This window comes from Triticum urartu, chromosome 5A (assembly GCF_056163025.1).
Source record: "Triticum urartu cultivar PI428250 chromosome 5A, HENAU_Tu73, whole genome shotgun sequence".
Lineage (NCBI taxonomy): Eukaryota > Viridiplantae > Streptophyta > Magnoliopsida > Poales > Poaceae > Triticum > Triticum urartu.
In genome coordinates, this window is record NC_141877.1 from 49,419,452 (window position 1) to 49,437,590 (window position 18,139).

Consider the following 18,139-nt stretch of genomic DNA (forward strand, 5'->3'; position numbering starts at 1 on the left):
CGTTTTAGAAAGTTCAGACAACACCCAAAACAGTTCAATGGCAGTTGTCTAAAACGTCTTACAAAAGTTAACCGAGGGAGAAGAACATACAAGTCAGTATATTCAGGTGGCTTTAAGGGAGGCATATCCAACTGGGAGTACACGTAGTTCTTGTCATGGAATCATCCAAAGAAAGTGAGGCATAATTATTTACATGGAGGGATGGTCAAACTGTTGCTTAGAAGATTGCTATGCTCTGCACATGGAACAACACATGGTCTTGTGTGCCGCTTTGTTGGTTCTAGTATCATATGCTTGTTGCTTGCAAAATATAAGAAAATAATCAATTGATTGTGCTATTGGTAGTTTAGAGCAAATGATTTGATCACAATGTGATTCAACAAGACATGGTCTTTGCACATCTTTACAGCACCTATCCCTCTTTGGCTATGAACCGTACGTGCACAGATTAGACACTGTAAATTTCCAGTAACCTGCAGCATTTGATTCCCTTATTGGCGAGTAGCTGCTCAAGAACCCTTCAATGTATCTAACAGGGCCACGTTTGAGAATTGCAGAGCAATAAACCTGATTCGCTACAAATCCATAGCTATATGCTACTATCTGAACTCGCGCTTCACGTTTTTTCAAACAAGGAGGTAATGTAAGACGACGCTGAAAGCGGCAAAAGATTCATCTACAACACCCGATCGATATTACTAACATCTAAGGTTTTCTAGTACAACCATTCCATTTCAGATACGTACTACTGTCTAATGCTAGTGCTACAAATAATACTTGTACATGTTTCCTGAAACAGTTGAACATTACCCAAAGCATCTCGTGTGACCGTAGTCAGGATTTTAAGTCCATCCGTCTCAGGACATGGTGAAAACTTGCAATGTATCCAGAATGAGCTGCCTCTCTCCCGCACCAATGCACAATTCTTGATGAATACAACACAACAAAGACATCAAGGACTGTATCCTGCCTCATGCCAAAGATGATTAACTACATATCTTTCTGAAGAAAGTTAAATAAAGCCTGTCCTGGAAATGAACTATCATCAGGTCCCTAGAACATACCATATCATTTACTGAACAGCTGAACATCTTCAGCCAAATTGTTGGACAGCTTTTGTTTCCAAATATGGCAAGAGTGGCCTAATATTGCTAGATTATAGAAAAGAGTTGCAGCACAACTGAAAAAAATGCAGAAGCACTCCATGTTATAGGCATCGAAAATATGAACAAAGTTCCATACTATCATCACAATCTGTGTCTACAGATATGTGTAAATCCAGTTAGGAGCATTGGGATGAAGCATGAGCAATATGCAAGCAGAACAAATGCTAATGTAGTAAACCACCATGAAGACTCAATACTCTGGAAGAACTTTCTTATTTACATCAAACACAGCATTCTTCAAATTCCATTGTCAAACACCTTAAACTGCAGACATAATCTTGATCCAATCATTTACATTCTACATTCTCTCACTCCCATGTTGGACACCTTACATTACATTCTAAAATCTATTTCATGACTTGTTTGCTTGGCTGCTTAAAAGAACTTTGAAAAACTGGTGAAATAATTATTATTTGTTTGCTTTCCAACAGCATGATATGTACCGATGTCTCCCAGTTTCTTAATAGAATAATTCAGACATTCTCTAGTTCAGTATTTGAAGATTTACTGACACAAAACTAGACCAAGCTAACCAGCCAAATTTAACCTTACCTGCTATGATGAAGCAGACACGAAAACGCCACATTCAAGTTCTGAGCTATACAAATTCAAGGTCTCCAGAAGCCGCATCGCCTAATACATTCATGTCCAGGCCTGTTCCTGGCACTTCTTCCAATTCATTGTCAGGATTCATGCTTCCTGCATCTTCCAGTTCATCTCTACCAGAGTCTCTCTGTGTTACCTCTTCAGTACTATCGTCTGGATAAACCCTTATCCTTATGCGCTTGCCTTTGATGTATCGGTATTCAAATTTTGGCGGTGGATATTTCCTATTTAACTTTTCATATTTGTCCAACATCTCTAGCTTCATAAATACATCACCGAGCATCCTGACAATCGAGGTATCAGGTCGAACACCCAGCTCTTCCATATCAGCAAAAACCTAGATGGGTTGTGAAGGAAACATGAAACGGTTATAAATGGAATAGCCATTGCAGTAAGCATCATTTCTGTACCACTAAAGAAAATGTTGATACAATCACATCCAGTGTAAGGTCAATAACATGTTAGAATACAACCAACTCAAACTCCAAATCTCTTAAGGCGAGCAGATAATTAGGTGAAAAATAAAAGGAATACATATTCGCATCTTACTATGTCAGTTATGTATGCATATAGTTCTACAGTATTATAGCTATTGCCCCTCCATGCAAGTAGGACCAAATGATGCAAAATCTACATTTATAAGATTTGCACATTGAAAATAAACACAACATATTTAGTTCTATTTTCCTACCTCAAACATCTTCTCGTATGACCCCAATCTGTAATACAAGGAGATCATTTTCATGAAAAAAATACGGGGCAAACCCTCCATATATCTTGAGAATATCTTTTGAAATAGCTCTTCTGCTTCCTCAATTCGCCCATCCTCGACTAAAGCATTTAATAAAGTTTGATAGCTTCCCATGGTCTTCCCTTGACCTTTATTGAACATCCACTTGATAACCTAAACCAGAGATCGTGCAATTATTTTCTTGATACAAGAAAAAGAATATTATTGGAAGGGAGGAGCCAATTGTAGATATTCAGTAGAGAAATAATATCCACCAACAATTTCATTAGAAATACAAGATAGAAACACATCAGACAAAATAATCGACACTTTCACATAAACAAGCATGAACTCCTATCTGATACCTGAATTATTCTTTTCCATTCCTTCTCATCTTCAAGCGTCTTCAGTGCTTTCTTTACCGCTATCAAGGGAAACTCCAGTTCCCATGCAACAAATGAATCAAGGGCACCATAGACTTCCTCCTTTACATTAGACAAACCCTTAATCTGCAGGAGAAGATGAAAGGAGTCACACAAATGCTGAAACAGAACTATGGCTGCAACCTTTTGGTGCCAAAGTAATAAGGAACACATAATCCCTGTTGTCCCAAAGGTATTATTTGATAAACAGTGTACATGTAAGAATTTATTAAAATCAGTACAGCAATTGAAAGTTGCAGAGTTCCATCTGAAAGCTGAAGTACAGAACAATTGTTTTTTGTTGCAAGTGCAGACATGGAGTTATGGGGTAATCTAGTGTCTCAGAGCAGGAATAGGCACAAATCTATATAGAGTACAGATTCTAGTGATAGTTACAAGAGCGAAACGTAGAAGAACCTCACACATTTGACAAGCTTCTGCGACTTGGAAACGGTCCCGATTCTCTTGTCAGTTTTCCACACGCGAGGATATCTCGGCCTCGGACCCCTGGCACCGCAAACCTGCGCCACAAGGTTGTACAGTACCAATCAGGATAAGCACCACCACAAACCACCACCAAGTTCTGAACGAACCCCACATGCCATGGAGGCGAATGGAGCAGCTCACCACCAAAGAGTTGAACTTTCGAGGGCGCAGAACGACGGCTCTCTCGAACGCTAACCCGAATGCGGGCGCCCAACACCTCAGGGAAAGCATGATGTAATCTGCAGCAGGGAAGCAGGAATCCCCCAAATTAAGCCTCCAATGTCACTACCGCCCTACTCCGCGGTTCTTTGGAGGCGAAAGAGCAGGCTCGTACCTCGAAGACCGGGGTTCCGGAGATTGCGGACGGGGGCAGGGACGCGACGAGGAGGCGAGCGGCGGCGGCGGCGGAGGGCTCCGGGTCGGGACGGGAAGAGAAGAGGGTCCTCTTCCTCGTACGGACGGGGTGGGTGGTGGAGAGACGAAGGTAACTATTCCAAGGTTGAGATAAGCTTTGTGCTCTCTACTTTGAAGCTGAACTGAACTGACCGTGCAAAATAGAAAAGAAAAAAGACTGAAATACAACTACACCTATGTTTTTGACTTTTTGAGTAGGCGAAAGTCCTTTTTATTAAGATCCACTATGATAATGAAAAAGTTTTCAAGACAAAATTTCTAGAGCAAAGCCTGGTGTAGTTGGTTACGCCGCTCTCTCTGTCCGCCTCACTGACCCACCTCTCCTCTGTTGTCACGGTGCTCCACGACGAGAAGCTGTCGTCGGGGCCGAGGTAGAGGGGGAGGCGCCCGCGCGCCTTCACAGTTGCCGGGCCACCCCCTCCTTTACGGCCTTGTCACACCAAACGCGGCACGGCAACGATGTTGGCTCGTCGATGCGGGCGTAATGGTTGTGCGCCGGCGACGCTAGCTCCTCCTTTACGCAACGTCTGATTTGGACGCCGCGGTTGCAACCGGGGAGGGGGGGGCAGGCTCTGGCTTGACGCGTCGGAGAGGTGACGACACCGACTCTGTCTTGATGCGGTGGAGCGACGGAGCTCCAGGTGCGCCTAGTAATCCTCGTCCATCGCGGCGACCTCCGCGAGGAGGCACGACTGATGCAGCTCCTGCTCAGCAGAGGATGATCTCCTCCTTCCTGGAGGAGCCATGCGCCTCGATCCGGATACGTAGCCATCACTTGCCTGCGAGTAGACATAGGACTTGGTCATCATAGACATCAATGAGCAGAGATGGGGAGGAGCGAAGAGGAGAGGATGTGAGGTGTGGTGTGGACAGCGTCATAGCCATGTTTAAATAGCCACAACCAGACGAACAAACGGGCGGTCGACTTCAATGCGGCCCACCAACTGAATTAGGCTTCTCGGCAGCGGCTTCAACATTGAAGTGGCGCCGCCTGCTCATCCGAGCACGTCGTTCTGACCTGCATCAATGTTGTGGAATCAAGTATACACTGAACGGCCTGATGGGTATGAATGCTAGGCAACCGCTTTGCACAGAGAGGGGTTTTCGGGTAGAGAAAGTTTTAGGTGAGAAGTGGCTGCCATACGTGTACGTGGTGGCCGTCCGGACTCTCATAAATATTTTCCTGATTTGCATCCGGTTTGCAGGATTTTATACATATAGATGCATCCACAGATTAATGTGCCACACATGTTGGATAACTTGAATCATCCGACTACATCGTTAAAATGTTTGCGGACGATTATAAGGTCTCTCTAAAGCCCTTCTCTTTCTCTTAGAAAAGAATAAGAGAGACCCTCTTAAAGAAGATGAGAGAGAGTCAAATAGAGTCCTTTAAAGTTGTACACGGAAGCAACATATGTACGTCCTTCGTTTCAAATTACTCGTCGTGGTTTTAGTTCAAAGCTTGGGGGCTATTTAAAAACATTTACGCCTGTCGTGGACCATCGGATTTACACGGAACGGCCAGGATCGCCTCCCTCTCCTTGGGGGGAAACAGAGCTCAGAAATTCGGGCGGCGCCGGTGCCGCCACCTCCACCGGCCATCGCGCTCCGGAGTCTTCACCGGCGGCGACGAGCCCTTCCGCCCCCACCTTCCCCCTTCCGTTCGAGGTGAGGCCCTCGCTTACTCCTTCGAGCCCCGGTCTTCTTCCAGCGATCCTCGCCGGTGCGGCCCCAACTTTCTGAACCTGACAGAGTTGGTTCGTGCCGGTGCCGGTTCGCCCCCGCCCGGCCGCCCCGTCCTCCCCGGCGCAGGGCCCCTGCTGCGGCGAGCCGCCTCCATCAGGTAACACATTCCGTAGCTCGTTCGTTCTAGCAAGAGGTCGATTCGAGCCCTCTAGCCAACTCTTCGGTTTGGGTCTTAAAACCAGTGACAGAGTTGATTCCATCGCCCACCAGAGTCAAAATAACATACTGTCCACTGAACGATTTGCGTGTCTAAGGTGGTTAGTTCACTTCTATATGCATACAGGTATCTTCATCATCTGTTAAAAAAAAATTATGTTGTGTTGCTCGAACCACATAGTGAATAGAGTTAAAAGTGGTTTGTTTCTGCATCAGTAAAGTCATCTCAGAGGTACGGTGCAGTAAAGTTGTTTTATGATATCAAACCATTCGGGTCAATGCTATAATCTCAAACCAGGAGCTTCAACTTTAAATTCAACTAATAAATATCTGTCTGCAAATACGCATGTGGCGTCAACTTGCCCATCAATTGTTGTTCACGTTGGCTTCCCAACTTATTAGGTTCTGCACTCAGTGCCGCTACTTGTCCTTGTTAAGAGATTTGATTTATCATCAGGAAGCCCATGTATTGTAATGTAATGTTTTCAACAATATGTCTGTGGCATCACCATGTTTTGCCGATGCAAAATTAACTATTCTGAGATCTTTTATTTTGGTGAAAAAATAGAACTCCAGACTTTTTCACATCGTGTCACTGTCTAAAACGGTCCACACGTATGATAGATTACGCCTCATATTCAGCGGGTTGTCTTTGAAGTTTGTAATCGTTAAATGGCCTGCTGGTCTCTAAGCCATCATCTAAGTTGCCGATGCAACTTGTTTCTGCATCAAGTAAATTAGTAAAGTCACCTCAGAGATAGGGTACAGTACTTCACACAAGGAGAAGAGAAGGAGATGATTGTGCTCGTTTTAATGATTGCACAACAACTTACGCACTAAAAAAGTCGATAGCTCCGAAAGGTGTTAACTAGTTTTTATCGATGTCTGTTAAGGATTCACAACTATGGAGAAAACCATTAGATCTTCTATTTTGGTGAAAATATATAACTCCAGGCCTTTTTACAGCATGTCATATTCAGCAAGTTGTCTCTGAAATTTGTAATGGTTAAATGGCCTGCTGGTCTCTAAGCCATTTAAATTGCCACATGATGCTAGCTCTGTGGCAGCATTTTAAATTCTGGATGCTTAACTCTGTTTTCTCCTTGTCTGACACCTTGTTGTCTTCACTGTTCAGGAAAATGTCATCGACTCGTGAAAAAGGCAAGAGCAAGGCGCGGGCAAAGCTTTTGATCGATATCCAAAATGCTGTTCAGGAGTGCTGGGAGGAGCACAGGGTTTTTGAGGCCGAGCCTGGGGACAAACCTCCGGCGCCCGGCGAAAAATTCTTTGGCACGTTTCCATACCCATACATGAATGGTTTACTGCATTTGGGCCACGCCTTCTCACTGTGCAAGCTTGAGTTCGGTGCTGCATACGACAGGCTTCGTGGGTCCAATGTCCTTTTACCCTTAGCTTTCCATTGTACTGGGATGCCAATAAAGGCCTCGGCGGACAAGCTTGCCCGAGAGATTGCACAGTATGGGAATCCTCCGGTATTTCCTGTGGCAGACGAGAAGTCAAGTGCTGAAGTGTCAGAGGCTGATCAGGTTGCCGTCGTTCCGGGTAAGTTTAAGAGCAAGAAAGGTAAGGCTGCCGCAAAGTCTGGTGTGCAGAAGTTTCAGTGGGAGATTATGGAGAACTATGCGCTGTCAGATCAAGAAATTGCCAGATTTCAGGATCCTTATCATTGGATGACTTACTTCCCTCAGTTGGCCAAGGAACATCTCAAGGATTTTGGCCTGGGTTGTGATTGGAGGCGTTCTTTTGTAACCACTGACAGTCTGACATCAACCCGTTCTATGATTCTTTTGTCCGATGGCAAATGAGGAAGTTGAAGAAACTGCACAGGATTGTTAAAGATATGAGGTACACAATCTATTCTCCGTTGGATGGCCAACCTTGCGCTGACCATGATCGAGCAACAGGTGAAGGTGTGCAGCCGCAGGAGTATGTGTTGATCAAAATGGAGGTGCTCTCGCCTTTTCCTCCCAAGCTGAAGGCCTTAGAAGGGAGGAAAGTCTATTTGGCAGCAGCGACGTTGAGACCCGAGACTATGTATGACCAGACAAACTGTTGGGTATTGCCAGATGGAAACTACGGGGCGTTCGAGGTTAATGACATTGATGTCTTCATCATGACAGCAAGGGCTGCTCTTAATCTTGCATATCAACATCTATCCAGGGTCCCAGAAAAGCCAACCTGCTTAGCCGAGCTGTCTGGCAGTGATCTGGTTGGTCTGCGGTTAAGATCTCCTCTCGCTTTGAGTGAAAACATATATGCGCTGCCCATGCTCACCATCTTAACAGATAAAGGCACCGGCATCGTGACTAGTGTTCCGAGTGATTCGCCGGATGATTTCATGGCCCTACAAGATTTGGTCACCAAGCCTGCTTTGAGAGCGAAGTATGGAGTCAAGGATGAGTGGGTCCTTCCCCTCAAAGTTATCCCTGTAATCAACATTCCTGAATTTGGAGATAAGTCAGCTGAGAAGGTGTGCTTCAGTCTCAAGATTAAGAGCCAGAATGACAAGGAGAAGCTTGCGGAAGCAAAAAGAATGACATACCTGAAAGGATTTACTGATGGGACAATGATTGTGGGGGAGTTCAGTGGAAGAAAGGTACAAGAGGCAAAGCCACTGATAAGGAATAAACTGTTGGAAGTGTAAAGTTTAGGTAAGCGTTCCTACTCCCAACAGGGGAGCCACATCGGTATATATTGATTGATGACTTGGGTTACAAGAGTTGGCAGAGTCTTATCTAACCAACAAGAGATATTACAGGAGATATAAACAAGAGATAGAAGGAGATACAACACCTAACTACTCCAACATGATACATAAGTTATTCGGCCCAACAGCCTCATAATATTGTGTTTAACATCCTTCCTTAATTTAAACTTCTCAAGTTTAGATTACGCTTAAACTCTTCAAACAGTTCTGTTGATAATGCCTTAGTAAACCCATCAGCCACTTGATCCTTTGAAGGTATGAACCGAATTTGCAATTCTTTGCTAGCAACTCTCTCTCTAAGAAAATGATAATCAATCTCAATATGTTTCGTTCTCTCATGAAAAACAGGGTTGGCAGAGAGATAAGTAGCACCAATATTGTCACACAAGAGACATGGAGTTTGCGTGTGAAATATTCCAAGTTATTTAAGCAAAGACTTAACCCATATAATTTCTGCAGTAGCATTGGCTAGTGCTTTGTATTCTGCCTCTGTACTTGATCTTGACACAGTGGCTTGTTTCTTTGCACACCAAGAGATTAAGTTGGGTCCAAAGAAAACTGCAAAACCACACGTAGACCTTCTGTCGTCTAAGCAACATGCCCAATCAGAATCAGAAAAGGCACTAACAAGTGTAGAGGTTGACTTGGTGAACGTTAGTCCAATGCTTAGTGTGTTCTTCACATATCTCAGTATGCGTTTAGCAGCATTCCAATGAGCAGAAGTAAGATACTGACACACTTTATTTACAGCACATGAAATATCAGGCATCGTGAGTGTCAAGTACTGAAGTGCTCCTACCAGACTCCTGTATTTAGTACCATCCTCTTGATCCAAAGGCACACCCTCTGTGAGAGACAACCTTTCTGAACTGGAGAGTGGAGTTGGTGATGGTTTACAGCCCTGCAGTCCTGCCTTGCTCAAAAGATCAGTGGCATATTTCTCTTGAGAGAGATGAAGACCACCTTCCTGGTTTCGCTTGACTTCAATACCAAGGAAAAAATGCAAGTCACCAAGATCTTTTAGAGCAAAATCTGACTATAAATCTTGCAAGAGAGCTGTAACTGCCTCATTGGAGGAACTAGTGACAATAATATCATCAGCATAAATAAGCACAAAAATAGTTGTGTTGGAACGATGATAAATAAACAGAGAAGTATCAGACTTGGAAGGAACAAAACCAAGACTTTGCAATTTGGAGCTCAAGCGAGAGTACCATGCTCGTGGAGCCTGTTTCAGTCCATAAAGTGACTTATCAAGTCTGCAGACATGGAATTGCCTGTTTGGATCTTCAAACCCAGGAGGTTGTTTCATATATACTTTCTCTTCCAGAACACCATGAAGAAACGCGTTCTGTACATCTAGTTGACGAAGGCACCAGCCACGAGAAACAACAATAGAAAGAACCAGGCGAATAGTTGCTGCTTTAACAACGGGACTGAAAGTATCCTCATAGTCAAGTCCATACCTCTGTTTGAATCCTTTGGTAACAAGACGTGCTTTGTAACGATCAATGGTACCATCTGATGTCCGTTTGATGCGAAAGACCCACTTGCAATCAATAAGGTTTGTACCCGGAGAGGAAGGAACAAGGTGCCATGTATGATTTTTCTGAAGGGCACAAAACTCCTCATCCATGGCATGTTTCCATTTTGGATCAGCAAGTGCTTCATGAACAGTGTGAGGTTCTCCTGTAGATGTATCAGATACAACCAAGCCATATTTAGTTTTGTAATTAACAGAAGGAATTGTGCCTGTTCGAAGTCGTGTATGAGGTGGCTGCAGCGGCACAGAAGATCCAGGGGCAGCAGAATCCTCCTGGACAGGCGAACTGGCCAGATCTGCAGTTGACCGAGGCGATCTCGAGGCAGCTGTGGCGGTCAGATCATCTGTGGCAGAACCAGAGGGTGTTGAAGGAGAACGTGCCACAGAAGATCCAGGGGGACCCAGCGATGCAAGCTCGGGTGGAGCGTCGGTCCCGCCTGACGCAAGGGCAGGCTGTCGCCTGGCGTAGACGCACGGGGATGGCGCGTAGCGCCCGGAGAGTGGGTCCCGGCCGGTCGGGTTGTCCCCTGGCGGTGGGTGGCGTGTTGCACACGTGTCCGCCGCGGTACAGGCCGCCGATCCCGAAGCAGATACGGGCCCAGACTGGCGCAGCGATCCCGGGGCGGATTTGGGAGCAGTCTACCGCACCGATCCCGAGGGAGATTCGGCCGGATCTGCTGCATCCAAATCAGGGGCATGCTGCACAAAATTTTCAGAAAAATTTGTACCATTCTCCATGCCATTTGCTGCACTGTTTAATCCTGCAGCATAAAGCTCATATGGAACCAGAGAGGAATTAGTCAATATGGAATCATCATTATTAACACCCACACAATCATTGCCAAGAAGATGAGAAGGGAGAAGAAGGATTTCCTTCTTGAGAAGAGCACCGGCGTTGGGATGGAGTTTTTCAAAGGGAAACTGGGTTTCGTCAAACACAACATCACGAGAGATGTACACACGTCCAGTGGATACATCAAGACATTTTACACCTTTGTGTTGAGCACTATAACCTAGAAAGACACACTGTTTGGAGCGAAAGCTAAGTTTGCGAGAATTGTAGGGACGAAGATTGGGCCAACAGGCACAACCAAAAACCCTAAGAGTTTGATAATCTGGTGTGACATGCAAAAGGCGTTCAATGGGTGTTTCATTGGAAATAGTTCGACTTGGCCAAATATTAATGAGGTGAACGGCGGTAAGAAAAGTTTCATCCCAAAATTTGAGGGGCATAGAGGCATTAGCCAGAAGGGCTAATCCTACTTCAACAATATGCCTATGCTTGCGTTCAGCAGAGCCATTTTGTTGGTGTGCGTGAGGGCATGACACATGGTGAGATATGCCTATTTGTTGAAAGAAAGAATTCAATTTTTCATACTCACCACCCCAGTCTGATTGCATGGCAAGGATTTTGCAATCAAACTTGCGTTCAACGAGGGCTTGAAAATTGTGAAAAACTTGAAACACATCTGAACGTTTTTAAGAAGATATATCCAAGTATATTTGATAAAATCATCAATAAAGCTCACATAATAAGAATGTCTACCAACAGAAGTGGGTGATGGGCCCCAAATATCAGAGAAAATAACTTGCAAGGGTTTTGTAGACACACTAGTATAGACAAGATATGGTAGTTGATGACTTTTTGCTTTTTGGCATGATCACAAACAGTTTCTAAATTTCTCTCACCAACAACTGGGAGTTTATTCCTACTAAGAATTTGATGAACAGTAGCAAAGGATGGATGACCTAATCGATTATGCCACCTCTCAGCAGAAAGCTTGATGGCACCATAGACTTGTTTATTGAATTTGCAATACTTGGGAAGAAACGAGTAGAGCCCTTGCACACAGATACCCCTATGAAGAACCCTCTTCGTGACCTTATCCTTGATCAAAAAGAAGAAAGGGTGAAACTCTAGAAAGACATTATTATCAAGAGCAATGCGATGGACAGATAGAAGATTCTTAGCAGCATTAGGAACACGCAAGATGTCATTGAGTTCAAGATTTGTGTGTGGGGTTTCAATGATTGATTTTCCAATGTGACTAATTTCCATACCTGGACCATTTGCAGCTGTGTAGATTTGATCATTGCCATGGTACTTTTCATGCATCGTCAGCTTGTCCAGTTCTCCAGTGATATGGTTGGTGGCACATGTATCCATATACCAATTTGTATCTACACCATATGACATATCAGCAGCGGCTGCGACCTTTTTCTTTTGAGAATTGTCATCAGCGTAGCGCCAATCACAATCTTTAGCTATGTGGTTTTTTTTATAGATTTGGCACTTCCCTCCGTACCCCTCGTAGCCCTAGAAATTGCGCCCCCGGTTGTTGTTGCCGGGGGGGGGGGGGCGCCTGTTGTTTCCACCGGGAGGGTTGCCCTGGTAGTAGCCGCCGCCCCCACCAGGATAGCCGCCACCACTGTTATTTGGGTGGTAGCCGCCGCCACCGCCCTGGTTGTTGCCGCCGTTGTGGTAGCCACCGCCGCCTCCGTACTGGCCGCCACCACCACGGGATCCACCACCACCTCCACCACTCCGCTGGTTTTGGTAGGTTTTGGTGTTTCCCTGGCGACCACGAGATGCAGTATTCGCCGATGATTTGAAGGATCCGGCGTTTGTACCATGGAACATCTCGACTCGCTGATCGAAATTTGCCACCATGGAGAAGAGGATGTCGACGGAGACCGGTTCTGTTCTTGTGTCGAGCGCCGTGATGATGGGCTGGTACTCCATGTCCAACCCGGCGATGATGAAGGAGAGCAGTTCATCCTCTCCGATCGACTTGCCCGCCGCTGCAAGCTCGTCGGAGAGGGCGCGCATGTGACCAAAATATGCAGCCGCCGTCTGGGAGCCCTTCTGGGCGTTGGTGAGGGCGACCCGTATGTTGTTGGCGCGTGAGAGAGACATGGCCGAGAACATGTTCCCAAGCGCGGTCCATATCGCATGTGATTTCTCAAGCGAAGCAACCTGGACAAGAACTTCTTTGGATAGGTTTCTGAGGAGATAAGCAACGATTTGTTGGTCTTGGATGATCCATTGGGAGTAGGCAGGGTTCAAAACAACCTGATCCTTCCCTTTGGCGTTTTTTGTGGTAAGGGTTTTTGGTGGTTCTTCAATGGTTTGATCTAGGTAGCCGAAGAGGCCGGCACCCATGATCTGTGATCTTACCTGTGCGCGCCATAGGATGTAATTGGTTTGGGTAAGTGGCTCGGAGATGTTGTAGTTGAGGCTAGAGTTGATGGCGGAGGAAGAAGAAGACATGGCTGATGGAAGGAAAGTGGGCTAGGGTTTTGGCGCAGGTAGGAGGAAGGTGGCTAGGGTTCTTGGCGCACGCAGATCGAACTAGATGTGGCGGAAGAGGTTGCTCTGTATACCATGTAAAGTTTAGGTAAGCGTTCCTACTCCCAATAGAGGAGCCGCATCGGTATATATTGATTGATGACTTGGATTACAAGAGTTGACAAAGTCTTATCTAACCAACAAAAAATATTACAGGAAATATAAACAGGAGATAGAAGGAGATACAACACCTAACTACTCCAATGTGATATATAAGTTATTCGGCCCAACAGCCTCATAATATTGTGTTTAACAGGAAGAAGCCATGGCAGTGTTGTATAATGAGCCCGAGAAGAACGTTATGTCAAGGTCCGGCGACGAGTGTGTGGTTGCGCTCACAGATCAGTGGTACATCACTTACGGTGAAGATGAGTGGAAGCAGAAGGCGGTCCGGTGTTTTTTTTTTAGAAAAGGAGGATGACCCCCGACCTCTGCATCTGGAAGATGCATACGGCCATTTTATTGATTATTCTCGAGGACTTTATAAAGTATTACAACAATGTGCCTGAATCCACCATCTTGACAACATATACCACTATTCCTATTCAAAATGATGAAGGGGTGCTAGTTGGGCCACTACCCGAACCACTCACCTAAGCCTAACATCAAAAGCCGGAAGCTGAAACTCATTCAGAAGTCCCAGCCGAGCCACATACCGGGTCTGGGGCACAATCCGGTCAGACGCACTCGTATGTCGTCGCCGCCATCTTTCACAGGTCCGTCTTCAGATCATATTGAGGCTTCTACCTTGTCTGGCCACTCTGCCATCGACGTCACCATGACGCCGGACAGCAACCTCCTCCTGCGCGAGTCCATCTCCGTGCATCGGACGCCGAGCCTCCACAGCGCCATGCCGCCGATATCCGTCGCCATCAATGTGTGAGATGAAGCACCGCTCCACCATCCCCTCAGCCAGCACTTACTCCAAAACGATGCCCCCAGGAGGAAAAGCGATAAAACGCCATCATCGTCCGATCCGGAAGACCCAGATCTAGGGTTTCCCCCGGAGCATCCCGAGCCTGATGACGCAGACTGCAACGACGATGCCTCAACAAGGGAACGACATCTAACACGCCGCCATCGTCCGCCATGACCGTAGTCGGCGCGATTTTCATCGGTAGTTGCTCCACCAGACATGCGCCGCCGACGCCGCTGGTCCCTTCAACTGGAGCAAACTCCAAAACAATGCCCTAAAGAGGGACTACGACGCAAAAGCGCCGCCATCGTTCGATCCCAAGGAGATCTAGAGTTTCCCCCGGAGTTGCCCGCGCTGTCAAGGACCAGACAAGGATAGAATCCTGCGGATCTGCCCAGCTGCCGACGAGTCGCACCCACCACCATGCCGACGGCAGACCAGCGATCAAGGCCCACGCATGGACATAGATCTGGCCGCGCCGCCGCGAACCGATCCGGTCACACCGCCGTCGTCCCTGGCGGCCGCGACGCACCAGATCGCGAGACCTCCTGCCACGGGGAAGCGAGGTCGCCGATGCGCCGCCACCACCCATCGTGGCGTCCGGCCCGCCCGCCACGCTCCGGCCCGGGGGCGCTGTCCCGCGCCAGCCCCACCCGAGCGAGAGGGCCCGAGTCCCCGCCGCCGCCGGCGACGGCAAGGCTTCGCCTGGCCGCGCCCTTGGGCGGCGGTGAGGGAGGAGGAGGAGTGGGGGAGGTCCGGCCGATGGGATCTGGGGCCTCGCCCACGCGGGGGGCGGCTCGGGAGGGTGAGGGCAGGCGTGATCAGAAGGAAAATTCACGTGTGAGTATAACACTCCACTGGCGGTCCGGTGTTTGGACAATATGAATACTTTCTCAGCAGAAACTCGAAATGGTTTCGAGCACACGTTGGGCTGGCTCAACCAATGGGCATGTTCACGTTCTTTTGGCCTAGGTACTCGCATCCCTTGGGATGAGCAGTTCCTTGTGGAGTCTCTTTCTGATTCAACCCTATACATGGCTTACTACACAGTTGCGCATTATCTGCAAAACGGCAACATGTATGGAAGGAAATTTCATCCATCATGCCAGAACAGATGACTGATGAAGTATGGGGCTATGTGTTCTGTGATGGCCCAGCACCCAAGAGTGACATCCCTTCTGCCCTCCTGTGCAAAATGAAGCAAGAATTCGAATACTGGTATCCCTTGGATATCCGGGTATCTGGTAAGGATCTTATCCAGAACCATCTGACATTCAGCATCTACAACACACGGCACTTCTTCCGGAGCACCACTGGCCTCGCGGATTTCGTTGCAATGGGCATCTCATGCTTAACTCTGAGAAGATGTCCAAGTCCACAGGGAACTTTCTAACTCTCAAGGAGGCCACTGCTGAATACTCGTCCGACGCAACTAGCGCCCCGTTCGGATCCCCTCCACTCCGCCGCTCCGCTCCGGGAGCTGGCGGAGCTGTAGTTAAAAAGGATAGAGCTGTAGTCCTTCGACTCCGCAGCTCCTCATATTTTGAGGAGCCGGCGGGTTGCCAAACAGTCCCTAGGTTTGCCCTTGCCGATGCCGGTGACGGCATGGACGATGCCAACTTTGTCACTGAAACAGCAGAATCCGCTGTTCTGAGGCTCACGAAAGAGCTCGCGTGGATGGAAGAGATCATAGCTTCTGAATCTTCTCTATGGTCTGGGCCTCCCTCTACTTTTGCTGACCGGGTGTTTGCGAATGAGATAAACATTGCTGTGAAAGAAACTAAGAAGAGCTATGACGCCTTCATGTTCAGAGATGCCCTCAAGTCGAGTAAATAGCATAAAACTACTAGTTTACAGGCTAGGGTTTCAAAAAACTATCGCTTTTTAAATTTTCTCAAAAACCTATCAGTCACGCGGTCCGTTGTTTTAAAAAACCCAAAACGCCCGTGACTAGCGATTTAACCGTTTTTCTGACCGCCTGGACCCACATGTCAGGGCACGTGGCCACGCGCGCTCACGGCGCGGTCGTTGACGGCCGTTAGCCCGTGCGATCCGGTCGGAACCAAAGCAGCCGGTCGGTCGCACTCCCTCTCACTCTCCGCCCGCAGTGACCTAGGTGGACGATGGCGGCGCCGCAGCGAAATGCCGTCGGCGGCGAGCTTTTGAGCCAAGGCGTCACCGGTGAGGAGGGCGGTGGACATTCAGAGGTTCAGGCATGGCTAGGCAGCTCGAGCTTCCCAGCGCAGCGGTTGCCGCGACCATCACTGTCCGAGGCTCAGGTGGATCCGGAAGTCCGCGCGGCTAGGGCAGTGGCGAAGTGCATCCACGCGGATCCAGATGGCGGCCACAGGCGGGCGTCCGCGTTTGGTGGAGTGAGGTAAGAAATTTCAGTACCAGTTACAGTTTTAGTTGAGATTTTAAAATTAGGGTTAGAAGATGATAGTTTTGGTTAGGAAAAAAGTACTTTAGTTAGGGTTAGAAGATAGTGCAGTATTGGGAATGAGCAGTGTAATTGTTTGTTGGCATGCTACTGCATTTTAGAGCATCTCCAGCCGTTGGCCCCCCAAGGGGCGCCTAAAATCGCCCCCTGAGGTGAGCCGGCGCAAAAACTCGCCCTGGGGCCGAGTTGGTCCCCAGCCGTCGGTCCCAGGGCCGTCCCCAGGCGCGTTTAAAAAAATTTAAATATATAGCAAAGTTCAAAGTTCGGCAAAGTTCGGCATATATTACATTTAAAAAGCGGGTTTTTATTACATATATAATTAAAAAAGAACTGGCTAAAAGCGGAGTAGTCGCCGCCGCCGTCGTCGTCGTCCGGCTTCTCCTCCTTGACGCGGCCGTCCCTGCTGGACCCCTGACCGGCGTCGCCTATGCGGGCTGCCGGCGGTGGCGCGGCGGCGTCGTCGCTGCCATCGATGACGACGATTCCTCCCTCGTCGCGGCCCCGGCGGCGCTGCGCGAATCGCGCAGGGTGGCGCATTGGCGCTCCCTCGTCATCTTCAGGGAGTCCGCGCGCGCCCATTCTAGGGCCGCAACATCATCGACCTCGACGTCGGCGCCGTGCTCCGTCTTCACCGTGGGGAGGCCCGGCTCTGTCTTCACCGGCACCAGGCCCGGCTCTGTCTTCACCGGCGCCAGGCCCGGCTCCGTCTTGGGCTTGACGAAGCGCGGAGGAGCCGACGAGGGGGCGCGCCGGCCGCCCTCATTGATGATGATGTCGACGCTGCGAGTGCGCCGGCCGAGCGGCATCTCCGCCGCGGGCTCGGCCTTGACGCCGAGCAGCGCCGGAGCGCCGGACGAGTGTGAGGAAGAGCGGGAGGAGGAGGGAGAAGAGGAGGCGCCGAACCTCCTGGGCAACCATTGCCCGTCGCGTCGGCGGTGAGCCATGGCCGTGGCAGCCGCCCTCGCCGGGGGTATGCCAACGGCGGGTCGTTGCCGCCCTCGAGGTACGTCAGAACGCCCTCAAGGGTCCGCCCGGGGACACCCCACCACAGGCGGCGTCCGTCGTTGTTCTTCGGTCCGGCCACCACCGGCGCGCCGTTGGTGGACGCCAGCCTCTGCTGCTGCCGGCGCTGGAAGTAAGCCGTCCACGCCGCTATGTTGTCGGCGGCGTACTCGGGGAGGGCGAGCTGGGCGTCGGTGAGGGAGGCGCGCACGACGTCGACCTCGTCGGCGAAGTAGCCCGGTTTCGCCACGGCGTCGGGCAACGGGGGAATGGGCACTCCCCCGTTGCTGAGTCTCCACCCCGTTGGCCCGGCGCGCATGTTCGGCGGCACCGAGATGTTCGCCTGGAACAGGAGCCAAGACTCATGTTCGCGGAGCGATCGGCGGCCGAAGCCGTTGGCCGCGGCCTCATCGCCGGGGAACCACTCGGCCA

General features: G+C 48.7%; 1 protein-coding gene and 1 pseudogene across 7 annotated transcripts; one reads left to right on the forward strand and one right to left on the reverse strand.

The window, feature by feature from the left end:
* Positions 1–669: 669 nt before the first annotated feature.
* EMB1417 (Pentatricopeptide repeat (PPR) superfamily protein) lies at positions 670–3,970 on the reverse strand. 7 transcript variants are annotated; one of them, XR_007282983.2, is made up of 9 exons: positions 3,745–3,970; positions 3,552–3,649; positions 3,347–3,445; positions 2,868–3,011; positions 2,464–2,676; positions 1,719–2,109; positions 1,227–1,260; positions 1,065–1,186; positions 670–925 (listed from the first exon to the last, which is right to left on the reverse strand). XR_007282983.2 is itself a non-coding variant. In XM_048672267.2 (7 exons), exons 2-6 carry the CDS (start codon positions 3,639–3,641, stop codon positions 1,765–1,767), a joined length of 891 nt encoding a protein of 296 aa, XP_048528224.1. In that variant the 5' UTR covers positions 3,642–3,649; positions 3,745–3,970; the 3' UTR covers positions 670–925; positions 1,719–1,764. The 7 variants fall into 7 exon arrangements, 3 of the variants coding, with proteins under 3 accessions (XP_048528224.1, XP_048528226.1, XP_048528225.1); XR_015603916.1 differs by having other exon boundaries at positions 670–966; XR_007282981.2 differs by lacking the exon at positions 1,227–1,260 and having other exon boundaries at positions 1,065–1,180.
* Positions 3,971–6,868: 2,898 nt separating this feature from the next.
* On the forward strand, positions 6,869–16,101 carry LOC125506731 (leucine--tRNA ligase, cytoplasmic-like; annotated as a pseudogene).
* Positions 16,102–18,139: the final 2,038 nt, after the last annotated feature.